This window comes from Rhinatrema bivittatum, chromosome 13 (genome assembly GCF_901001135.1).
Source record: "Rhinatrema bivittatum chromosome 13, aRhiBiv1.1, whole genome shotgun sequence".
Taxonomy (NCBI): domain Eukaryota; kingdom Metazoa; phylum Chordata; class Amphibia; order Gymnophiona; family Rhinatrematidae; genus Rhinatrema; species Rhinatrema bivittatum.
The window spans coordinates 48,834,715-48,847,591 of NC_042627.1; the positions used below are offsets into that span (position 1 = coordinate 48,834,715).

General features: G+C 47.0%; 1 protein-coding gene across 1 annotated transcript in view; it reads left to right on the forward strand.

The window, feature by feature from the left end:
• NEDD4 (NEDD4 E3 ubiquitin protein ligase) overlaps positions 1-12,877 on the forward strand; it is a 582,598-nt gene that overhangs the window by 487,734 nt on the left and 81,987 nt on the right. Inside the window, exons 21-22 of the mRNA XM_029574322.1 lie at positions 2,802-2,923; positions 3,405-3,475. Of these exons, the coding sequence (XP_029430182.1) occupies positions 2,802-2,923; positions 3,405-3,475 (193 nt within the window). The remainder of the gene's footprint in view (positions 1-2,801; positions 2,924-3,404; positions 3,476-12,877) is intronic.

Sequence of the window (12,877 nt, forward strand, 5' to 3'; positions counted from 1 at the left end):
ATAACTTTAACTACAGATGCATCCACCTTAGGTTGGGGAGCTCACATAGACAATCTCCAAACCCAGGGTACTTGGACAAAACTCGAAACAACATTTCAAATCAATTTTTTAGAACTTCGAGCTAAACGTTATGCGCTGCATGCGTTCAAGAACTGCCTTTCACACAAGACTGTTCTGATCCAAACGGACAACACAGTAGCCATGTGGTACATCAACAAACAGGGAGGTACGGGCTCATATCTCCTTTGTCAAGAAGCCGCACAGATTTGGAACTGGGCCCTAACACATTCCATGTTTCTCCGGGCCACTTATCTGGCAGGCATTCACAACGTAGTGGCAGATCGACTCAGTCATCAGTTCCAACCACACGAGTGGTCCCTGGATCCCTCAGTAGCGACCAGGATATTCCAGCATTGGGGCAACCAATAATAGACCTCTTTGCATCACACCTGAATCACAAAGTGGACAGATTCTGCTCTCTACACAAACAGAAAAACCAGCCAGCCAAGGACGCCTTTGCGTGCCCTTGGAACGCAGGCCTTCTATACGCGTATCCTCCGATACCACTAATAACCAAAACTATAGTGAAGCTGCAATAGGACAAGAGGTCCATGATACTCATAGCCCCGTATTGACCTCGACAGGTATGGTTCCCCACGCTGCTAGACCTATCGATCAGAGATCCAATTCGCCTGGGTGTAGCTCCCAATCTCATAACTCAGGATCAGGGTCTGTTGCGCCATCCCAACCTTCAATCCCTATCCCTGACAGCATGGATGTTGAAAACTTGATTTTGCAACCACTCAATCTTTCAACCAATGTATCTCAAGTTCTGATAGCTTCACAAACACCTTCAACACAAAAGAATTATTCTTCGAAATGGAAAAGGTTTACTTTGTGGTGCAGACAAGAGTATTGATCCTTTCTCCTGCCCCACAACTTCTCTACTAGACTACTTAGGCCATCTTTCAGATTCTGGTCTCCAGACATCATCTGTAAGGGTACATTTAAGTGCACCAATATCCATACATCCTCTTGTCAGTAGATTTATGAGAGGTTTAATTCACCTTAAACCATCAATTCGACCACCAGTCACAGAATGGAACCTGAATCTGGTCTTGACAAGGCTCATGCGTTCTCATTTTGAACCCATGACTTCCTGTGATCCTAAATTTCTCACATGGAAGACTATCTTCCTTATAGCCATTACATCAGCTAGAAGGGTTAGTGAATTACAAGCACTTGTCACGTACTCACCCTATACAAAATTCCTACATGACAGCGTGGTTCTCCGTACACATCCAAAATTCCTCCCCAAGGTAGTTACGGAATTCCACTTGAACCAATCCATAGTTTTACCCACATTCTTTCCAAGGCCTCATTCTCACAAAGGAGAACAGGCCTTACATACCTTGGACTGTAAGCGTGCGCTAGCATATTACTTAGACCGCACTGCAGTCCATAGAAAATCCACTAAACTATTTGTATCTTTTGATCCAAACAAACCGGGTAAAGCAGTGGGTAAACATACTCTATCCAGTTGGCTAGCAGATTGCATACAGTTTTGCTATGAAAAAGCAGGCCTTCCTCTCCAAGGGCGAGTAAAGGCGCATTCAGTAAGAGCAATGTCAACCTCAGTAGCACACCATCATTCAGTGCCGATTCTTGATATATGTAAAGCAGCAACATGGAGTTCTCTTCACACCTTTGTAGCTCATTACTGTTTGGACAAACAAGGACGACAAGATTCAGCATATGGACAATCTGTCTTAAAGAACTTGTTTCCAGTATAATCCCAACTCCTTCTACATCCAACTGACTGTGATCGTCAGCTGCCTCATTTTCACCAACAGTACTTCACTGTTGCTTCACTACAAAATGACTCAGCCTCTAGCTTGCTAATCACCCATATGTGAGGACTAGCATCCTGCTTGTCCTGGGATAAAGCAAAATTGCTTACCTTGTAATAGGTGTTATCACAGGACAGCAGGATGTAGTCCTCACGAAACCCACCCACCACCCTGCGGAGTTGGGTACGATAAGTTTTATTATTTTATTTTTGCTAAAGCTTATTGCTACATATGAGACTGAAGAGAGACCCCTGTGGCAGAGAATCTCGTGGCATGCTGGGCATGCTCAGTGGCCTCACAGGGCCAGTCAAACGTTTCTAGAAACTTTGACAAAGTTTTCTGCAATAGGGCTCATCAATGATGTCACCCATATGTGAGGACTACATTCTGCTGTCCTGGGATAACACCAATTACAAGGTAAGCAATTTTGCTTTCACTGCTAACAAAGACTTGGTCTATTGTATCATTGCCAAACCAGCCACTCCAAGATTTGAGACTTGGCATACAGGAACAGAGAGCAGCGGTGAGGCCACCACAATGTGGAAAGTTCCACACATGTGCAGTAAAGATTTTTAGTCTTTACAGAAAAGTGCTGGAAATGTTTTTCCACTCGGCACCATGCATGTTCATATGACCCACTTGTTATTTGGTAAATGCTGTCTTCAAAAGACATTTGTTTACAGAAAAGTAATGTTGCTTTATTTATAAACCCACAAAAGGATTTAAAGGGCACAAAATTGATGGACATTTAGAACACAAAAAAAGAGTAAAGTGCATATATGATTTCCAGATGTTTGATTACCATACTGTCAGTGTGCAAATATTGATGGAAGTGTGTAACACATTGTTTTCCTGTTCTAATGATTACAAATTGTGTGGTATCATATTCAACTTTGCTGTTATAGTATTTAATTTTGTAATATACAATTAAAATAGATGATTTTTCCACAGGGATAACTATACTTTACAAATCAATCCAAATTCTGGACTGTGCAACGAGGATCATCTCTCCTATTTCAAGTTCATTGGTCGTGTGGCTGGAATGGCAGTCTATCATGGCAAATTGCTGGATGGTTCGTATCGATTATTTCTATCATCATACACTTGAAGATAGTAGGGCAATTTTCAAGCTACCTGCTTTGGTGCAAAGTTTGTGAGCCCTCTTTACCCCACAGATTTTGCACCAAATTTAAAATGTGCACTTTGTTTTTGAAAATTTGTACCTGCAGACTTTTGCTTTCAGTATGGGCAAAATTTAGTTGGAAAATAATACACATAGATTTGAGAGTTCATTCTTGTGTGTTTTCTTTGAGCCCATCGAAAACATTCCTCTGGGAACATTTCTTGCAAATCTAATTAAAACTTTGTGTGCTGTGGAACCCTGCATGTACTTTTTACTAAATTGAGGGAAGACAGTTTTCCAACACCTAGTTCTATCCAAGTAAATCTTTTACCCTGGCTAAATGGCTTTGAAAATTATCCTCCTCGTGAGCTTTTTACAGTAGACTTTTTTGTTTTGATTTTAACATTTGTACACAAATCTTATTCCTGCAGGCTTTTTTATTCGTCCATTTTACAAGATGATGCTTCAGAAACCAATACTTCTTAATGATATGGAATCTGTGGTATGTGTTTTAATTAGCAATATCTGTTAAGGTTTATAGAATATTTGGCACATTTTAATAAAAAATTATAATTATAAAAAACTCTTTCTAAAGTGTACCACTGCTAATATCACCAAGATGAGAATGAATTTGAAAAGTGATACTGTGTGTGTCAGACCAACTATAAATTTAGCAGACAGTGTGCTTTATTCTCCTCTGGGCTTATTTTCTTACTCTGTACTTTCCAGCTTTGCATAGAGAATCATTATGTTTTGCATTTCTTACATTATATGTGATGTTTTCTTACACATCCCCTTCCACAGATTCTGCAGGGACTACCTGTGAAAGAGTAGATTGATTCCCTCTCTCAAGCCAGAATGCTGCTTTTTAGCTCTCTGTTATAATCTTTCCAGTCCCATGTCTCTCACTTAGATGTAGTGTAGATGGCCAGTTGTCACTGAAAAGAAAATTATTCCTTACCTGCTAATTTTCGTTCCTGTAGTACCATAGATCAGTCCAGACGGTGGGTTATGTCCCCCGTCCAGCAGATGGAGTCAGACAAGGCTTCGGAGGGTGCTGTCATATTAACCAGTGCACCCTCTGCAAGTGCTCAGTATAGAGAATATCAAAGCCAAAGGAACAACCTATGAAGGATGGATCAAGTGTACTACCCAGAAAATGATTATAAGAAACTAGGACATCTGGTGCCACAAATTTAAACTTGCAAAAAGAACTGTCGAACAGCCTCGAGAACCTGAGGCAAACATCGAGAAACAGAATGAGTAGAGCAGATCGAGCAGGAAAAAACCCAGAATCCCAACAATCACCGGGCGGGCGTCTGGACTGATCCATGGTACTACAGGAACCAAAATTAGCAGGTAAGGAATAATTTTCTTTTCCCTGTACGTACCAGGATCAGTCCAGACGGTGGGATGTACCAAAGCTTCCCTAAATTGGGTGGGCCCCTGAAAGCCCTGCTCGAATGACCCTGTCGCCAAAGTGTCCAGAAGTTGACGACGGAAGGTGCAGATGATAGTGTCACGCAAAGGTATGCAACGACTTCCACGTCGCCGCTCGGCAAATCTCTTGAGAGGAGACGGACTGAGATTCTGCCCAGGATGCTGCCTGGGAACGTAGTGAATGGGCCTTAACACCCAGAGGAGGAGTCCAACCCGCTCCAATGTACGCCGCCAATATGGCTTCCTTGAGCCATCTAGTCGTCTTCAAGGCCTGGGACCCTTTCCTAGGACCCGACCAAAGGACAAACAAATGGTCCAAGATCCTGAAATCGTTAGTGACTTCCAAATAGCGGATGAGACTGTGCTTGACATCCAGGTGGCGGAGAGCCCTTGGCTCGTCGGCTGCGAAAGACGGAAGTTCTACTGTCTGGTTCACGTGGAAAGTGGAGACGACCTTGGGGAGGAAAGAAGAGACTGTGTACAAGGAGACCCCAGCGTCTGTGAAGCGGAGGTAGGGCTCCCTGCATGAGAGCGCTTGGAGCTCCGAGATGCGACGCGCAGAACAGATGGCCACCAGGAAGACTGTCTTTAGAGTGAGATCCTTGATGGTGGAGTTATGCAGGGGCTCGAAGGGAGGACCTGACAGGATCTTAAGTACCAGATTGAGACTCCAAGAGGGGCATGGATCCTGCACCGGCGGCCGCAGATGCTTCACCCCCTTGAGAAAACGGGCGATATCTGGGTGAGACAAGAGCGAGGGATGATCTGCAGACTGAACGAGAGAACCCAGAGCGACAACCTGTACCCGCAGGGAGTTGTACGTGAGCCCTTTATCCAGACCGTCCTGAAGGAACGAAAGGATCTGAGAAACCGAGGGCCGTGTGGTAGACATGGCATGCGCTGTACACCAGGACTCAAAGACCTTCCATTCCCGCACGTACGCGACTGAAGTTGAAGTCTTCCTAGCCTTGAGGAGAGTCGAGACTACTGCCTCCGGGTACCCTTTGCGCTGGAGGCAGCGCCTCTCGAAAGCCAGGCCGCAAGACAGAAGCGTTCTGCCTGATCGAAAAATACCGGTCCTTGATGGAGAAGATGAGACAGATGGCTCAGGCGTAGCGGGCCGTCTACTGCTAGGGTGGAGTAAGTCCATGAACCAGGGGCGACGAGGCCATTCTGGGGCCACCAGAATGACTGGTCCTGGATGGAGCTCTATTCTCTGAAGTACTTTGCTCACTAGAGGCCAAGGAGGAAAAACGTATAGAAGAAGGTGATCTGGCCACGGGAGAACGAGAGCGTCCACTCCTTCGGCGCCCCGCTCCCTTCTGCGGCTGAGGAACCATGAGGCCTTGGCATTGTGAGACATTGCCATGAGATCCATACTGGGTGTCCCCCAGCGATGGGGACACCCAGTATGGCCTCGTCAGAGAGAGACCACTCTCCGGGATCCAGCCTCTGTCGACTGAGGTAGTCCGCCTGAATATTGTCTACGCCTGCGATGTGTGAGGCTGCCAGGCGGGTGAGATGCCTTTCTGCCCACGACATCAGATGGGCTGTTTCGAGTGACACGAGCCGGCTCCTCGTACCGCCCTGGTGGTTGATGTATGCTACTGTCGTCGCGTTGTCTGACAAAATCCTTACCGCTCGATCCCGCAGCAGCGGGAGGAAGTGTATGAGTGCCAGATGTACTGCGCTCGTTTCCAGGCGATTGATCGGCCAGGCCGCTTGCGCCATCGTCCACCGCCCCTGCGCTGAGCTCCGTTGACACACTGCCCCCCAGCCTGACAGGCTGGCGTCGGTGGGCAGTACCACCCAATTTGGGATCTCGAGAGGAATGCCCTGTGCAAGGTGTCGAGGATCCAACCACCAAAGCAAGCTGGTTTTGGTGAGCTGAGGGAGAGGGAGGACAATCTGATAATCCTGTGAAATCGGTTTCCAGCGAGAGAGCAATGCTCCTTGTAATGGACGCAGGTGCGCAAAAGCCCATGGTTCGAGATCGATAGTGGAAGCCATGGATCTTAAGATCTGTAGATAATCCCAGGATGTGGGCGCAGGGAGAGTGGTGAAGCGTCAAATCTGGTCTTGAAGGGATTGCGCCTTGTCCGGACGCAGGAAGACCTTGCCCTGAACCGTGTCGAAGTGTGCTCCCAAGAAATCCAAGTGTTGCGAAGGACTGAGAGAGCTCTTGGCGAAGTTCACCACCCAGCCAAGAGATTGGAAAAGTTGGACAACCCGGGTAACTGCTGCCTGCCCCTAGGAGAAAGACTTTGCCCGGATGAGCCAGTCATCCAGGTAGGGATGAACTAGGATGCCCTCCCGTTTGAGGGCCGCCGCCACTACCACCATGATCTTCGTGAAGGTCCGAGGGGCGGTCGCCAAGCCGAAAGGGAGAGCCTGGAACTGGAAGTGCTGGTCCAGTATCTTGAAACGAAGGAACCTCTGGTGGGCCTTGAGGATGGGAATGTGGAGATAGGCCTCTGACAGGTCGAGGGAGGCCAGGAACTCTCCTTGATGTACTGCCACGATCACTGGGCGCAGAGTCTCCATTCGGAAATGAAGAACCCGAAGAGACTTGTTGACTTGCTTGAGGTCCAGGATTGGGCGGAAAGAACCGTCCTTTTTGGGTACCACGAAGTAGATTGAATAATGACCTGATCCCACCTCTCCGGAGGGGACGGGAGAGATGGCCCCGAGGTCCAGGAGCTTGTCCAGGGTTCGTTGCACAGCCAGCCGCTTGTGACTCGGTCCGCAAGGCGAGAAGATGAACCTGTCTCTTGGGGCACGAGCAAACTCCAATGCATAGCCGTTCCTTAGTATATCTAGGACCCACTGGTCCGAAGTGATGTGGACCCACTCCTCATAAAAAAGAGAAATTCGCCCTCCGATCCTGGGAGTCGAGGAGTGGGTGAGACTGGCATCATTGAGGGGACTTGGACAAGGCCCCCTGATTCGTCCCCTCTCGAAGTTTTCTGCGGCCACGAAAGGAATGAGGCCAGAACTGGGATCTGGAAGAAGGTGTCCGGAGCACCGCCTATCTGGAACCTCGGAAGCGGTGTTGTGTCCGAAACAGAGTTCTAGAGGAATTGTAGGATCTGAAGGTCCGCTGACGGTCCTCGGGCAGACGATGGACCGCATTTTCCCCCAAGGACTTAATGATCTGGTCTAGGTCGTCACCAAAGAGAAACTTGCCCTTGAAGGGGAGAGATCCCAGGCTAGATTTGGAGGAAGAATCTGCCGACCAGTTGCGAAGCCATAAGAGGCCGAGACCACCGAAACCATGGACCTCGCCAGGACGCGGAGCAGGTCATAAAGAGCGTCAGCTCCATAAGCTATGACGGCCTCCAGGCGGTCCTTCTGGTCCCCTTCCTCTGGCGGCAGGTCTTGCGAGGTGAGAAGCTGTTGAACCCAACGGAGTCCTGCCCGCTGTGCCAAGGAACTGCAGATAGTCGCGCGGACTCCCAAAGCTGAGACCTCAAAGACCCTCTTGAGGTAGACTTCCAGCTTTCTGTCTTGAAGGTCCCGCAGGGCCGTGCCACCCGTAACTGGTATTGTTGTCCTTTTTGGTAACTGCCAACACTGCCGAGTCCACCTTTAGTACCCTGTGAAGCTCCAAGAAATCTTCGGGAAGGGGATAAAGCTTTTCCATGGCCCTTCTGACCTTGAGCGAGGCCTCGGGGGTATCCCATTCCCTGGCCAGTAACTGGAGAAAGGTGGAATGGGTGGGAAAAGCCCGGGACAAAGGACATAGGTCTGCAAGAACAGGATCCCCCTTTTTGGAAGAAGAGGAGGGTCCTGGAGGGTCGGGGGGAGGCTCGAGTTCCAGCTCCTGCAGGATATGAGGAATTAGAGCATCTAGCTCTTCCCTCTGGAAGATATGGAGGACCCGCGGATCATCACCCTCGAGCTGAGCCACCAGAAGCGGATCATCTGAATGTGAAGATGGAGGATCCCCCCCCCCCCCCCGGGTCCGAGCCAGAGCCTGTTCCTCCTAACGGAGGAGGGGCGAAATACACCCTGGAAGCCCCATGGGGGGGTCCCTGGAGCCCCCCATTGCACCCTGGGCCCCCTGAGGAGGATCTGGTAGCTGGGGTACCTTGACTGGCAATGGTCCTGAAATGGGGGCCATGGGAAGCTCCCGTCGCTGTAAATAGACGTTGTGCATAAGCACAATGAACTCCGGCGAGAAACCTGGGGGGCCCGTGGGGGGGCAGCAGAGGAGGCATCCGGGGGTCCTGGGGGGCCTAGCGGAGGCACAGGAGTCAGAATCGGTGGGGGTATCTCGGCGAAATCCTCCTCTTCCCCTTCCGATGGCTGCTGCACGCTCTCCTCTGCATCTAAGGTGTGTGGGAATCAGCGTCGCCTGCTCTTCGGTGTCCGGAGCAAATCTCCAGAAGTCTTCTCACTTAGAACAAGAAAGACCTCCTTGACAGTAACGAAGAAGTACCACTGCTTGCGAGTTACCCTTGCCTTACGTGAGGATCTCGCAGTATGGGAGGAATTCCTGATCGAATTCAATGGCTCAATAATGTGGTTACCCCCACCTGCATCCAATTCTGACTTGCAGCTATTATCAGATGCCTCTGGAACCATTGGCTTTGGCCTTTACTTTCAAGGGAGCTGGTGTGCTGAGACATGGCCTTCCTGTTGGGTGGACTCAGTGATTACGGCTAACCTTTCTGGAACTCTTCCCGACAGTGGTAGCGCTCCACCTTTGGCAAGGGTGGCTAGCAAACAGGTGATATTTTGGTTTGACAAGTAAGCAGTCATACATGTAATCATTCAGCACAGCCTTGCAGAAGACAGGAAGCAAAAGGGTACCTGCCCCGGCCAGATGCTTTCCCTCCGTGCAGCTGCCCCGCCTCTTGGGATGGACCAGGGCCAGAATTGCCCAATGAGCCATCCCTATACTTGCCCACGCCCTCCCCCCCCCCCTCCCAACTTGAGCTTTCATGAAGGGACCTCCTCCACTCCCCCCTGCCTGTAGCCTGAAGGCCCTGCTGCTAGGACCTGGCATGCTTGCATTGGCAGCGGAAGCTAACGTTGGCTCACTGGCCACGTGAGTGGTCTGCGCCAATGTCATGTAGTGGAAGAGGCCACGTCCCATCCCCAGCACGCACAGCGCTGGGTTATCGGCAGCCTCCACACACTCCGCAGCATTGTATCTTTACTATTGTGCAATTTTTTCTCCTCTCTTAGCTCCCTGAAACAGCAAAACATAAGGTGATCTGTGCTATAGTGTTCCTTTAGTGATTTGGGTTGGAGATATATATCAAAATTCAATTAGCATAAATATATGTTAAGAAATTAAGAAGGAGGCTATAAAAGTATTTTATCAGTTCAAGCACTTGCACACTACAATTAATGTAGCGGTTTCCCACATATTTCTAACAGCAGTTGAAAACTGACTGCTACATTCAGCTAATTGCACTTATCTCCCCTGCTTTCTGTATGCTTGAGCTGGCACGGTTTCAATTCTGAAAGATATAGAAACATATTTTACCTGGAATTTTAATTTAGTATGGGAGAAGCAGCAATACTTTCCCTGATAAAAGATTTCTAGTGCCTTCTGGTTCTTCTCTCTCTTGATAGAGGATTGAAGTCGGGAAAAACAAAATTCTTTGGGTCTCAAAAGTAGTGTCTCATTTTTCTGGCAGCTATTAAGATTCTTTCTCGGTCACAGGAGTCACGAGGGATGTTGTAGTTATTCTGTTTGCTCCAGAGTCTTTGAAGGGTTTTACAGCAACTCTTTATGCATTCACTATAACTGGGATTTGCCCACATTCAAACATTAAGACCTTTGGTATCATCCACTCCATAATTTCTACCGAATTCAGATTCTCGTGGCCCACACATATAGCCAGTACAGTGTGCCTGTCTTGTCAGTGAGCATTTCAGTCCCTTGTTCCTTAGAGAAATGCCATGGAATCCAAACTTAATAGGATTTCTGTATCAGATGAGCTTTTGCCTACAGATTTGTTTTTCTCAAGTTCTGGTTTCCTTTCTGTTCCCTTCATAGATTTCTTATGAGTTAATCCTTAAAGATTTATTTAGGAGTTCTTAATTCTTTCAATTATCACAGCCTAATTTTCTACTCAAAGATTTAATGATTTGAACTTTGCAACTTTCTGGAAGCAGTTGCTCTTGCTGTACTAATAAGAGAATACCACCTGCTAAAACCTGGGTTCCAATTCCTCTACTGTTATTCCACAGTCTATATTTATTATTTTTTTTTTTTTTTATTTTGGATCTTTTATATACCGAAGTATAGCATTCTGCCTTCACTCCGGTTTACATGAGAACAACATAATACATACAGTTAACCTTAGAACATTGTGTAACATTACAAACCGAATTTGTATATGAATATGAAATTACTTAATAGAACTATTATAACATTTCTTGATAGTACGAATACATCAAATTAACAGAGCAAGTGCTAAACAGCTGATTGATTGAACTGAATGGGGCTGTAATAGGAGATCGGATTGATCGGGGCTGATATAGGAACGGAATGATAGGATTGGAAAGATAGGGGCTGAAATAGGAGATCGGAGCAAGGTGGGTGGGGCGGGTCATGACTTAAGTTGATTAGAAGGGGGAAGGTGAAAGGAGGATCGAGGGGAGGGGTGGGGATGGAAAGGGGGGGGGCGAGGAAGGTAAGTCTAAAGAGTGGGACCGGGGACGTGTAATGGTTCAAGATAGATGTGCGTTGCTTAGCCCACGCCGACTCTGAACGTTTGGCTGAATAACCAAGTTTTTAATTCTTTTCTGAAGAATTTGATGTCGCAGATTGAACTTAAGTGTTGTGGTATGGAGCTCCATAAATTTGGTCCTGCTATGGAGAATGCTATGTTCCTGGTGTTGGTGAGTTTCGCTAGAGGAAGTGAGGGTATTTCTAGGTGTAGTTTATTGGCAGTTCTGGTCAGTCGTTGAGGTTTGTGTAGTTGGGTTATGTCCTTGAGTGCAGTGTTGTCTGCTTTATGTATTGCACTGTGAACTAATGTTAGAGTTTTGAATTTGATTCTTTGCTCGATTGGGAGCTAGTGAAGAGTTTTTAGGACAGGGGTGATGTGATCTGATTTCTTTTTTCCGGTTAATATTCTTGCTGCGGCGTTTTGTAATAGTTGCAGAGGTTTTAGTGTAGTTTTAGGTAGGCCCATCAAGAGGGAGTTGCAGTAATCAAAGTATATAGAATCAAATTTACTTGCAAAAGCTACCTGAAGTCTGTCTATGTTGTTGTTATTATTATTATTATGTTTGGTTTTTATATACCGCGGTTCCTGTATGAGATACAGATCACCTCTGTTTACAGTAAACAGTAAAACTTCGCTCAAAGGCAGTACATGGAATAGTGGAAAAAATAGTAGAAACAAACTAAAAACTGGTACAACTGGAGAAGCTGGTGTAACAAGTGCAACTAGTACAGTGGAATATTAGAAGTGTAACAAAAGGAATATAAACAAGTGGGAACCAAGTTGGGAGCAGGCAAAAGGGTAGGATGTAATGAACAGTGGACAACTGAAAAACCAGTCCAGAGGGGCGCCTCGAAGCCTAGATAGGCGGGAATATACAATCAACAAGCAACAGACCGCCTCGAAGCATAGATAGGCGGGAATATATAAACAATCAACGAGTAACAGACATATGCAAGTGAAATAGGTATGTTTTTTGGAGTAGGAGGGGAATGGCGTTAAGGAATAGGAAGGGATGGGCGTTAAGGGCACAAAGAGTACTTAGGGAACACTGGGGAAGGGCGAGACTGTAAATTGAGACCAGGGAAGATATTAAGTGTCCGTGAGAGCTTGGATGAAGAGCCAAGTCTTAAGTTTTTTTTTTAAAGTCGCGTGGCATGATTCAAGGCGTAGGTCTGGAGGGAGAGCATTCCATTGGTGAGGGCCTGCTGTGGATAGAGCCCGCTTCTTTCTTGATGTTTTCGCTGGGGGGGGGGGCATACAGCGTGCCTTTGTATGCACTTCTGATGGGTCTGGATGACGTATGCGGTCTCAGTTGGGTGCTTAAGATGAGTGGAGCGAGGTTGTGCGTCGCTTTGTGTATAATTGAAAGCACTTTGAAGAGTATCCTGTATTTGACGGGCAGCCAGTGAAGGGAACGTAAGATAGGGGTGATGTGGGCTCTTTTGTTGGAGTTGGTGAGGATCCTGGCGGCGGCGTTCTGTACCATCTGTAGTGGTTTGATGGATGTTGGTATTTTCTGATTCTTTGTATACTAAAAAAAAATGAGAGATTTTTTCCTTGTTTATTTTCTCTTGCAAGACCACAGTCCTCCATCTGTCTCTTTTCAATAATGTTTATCATACAAAATTTTCTATTTTCTCCCACATCCCCTCTTTTTATTTAAGCTAAGTATGTCTGCAACCTCCTGCATGCTAAAAGTAAGGATTTAGCTAACTAAAGATACGGCCACTGCTGCTCTTTGACCCACCTGTAAGAGCAATGGTTACATGCCC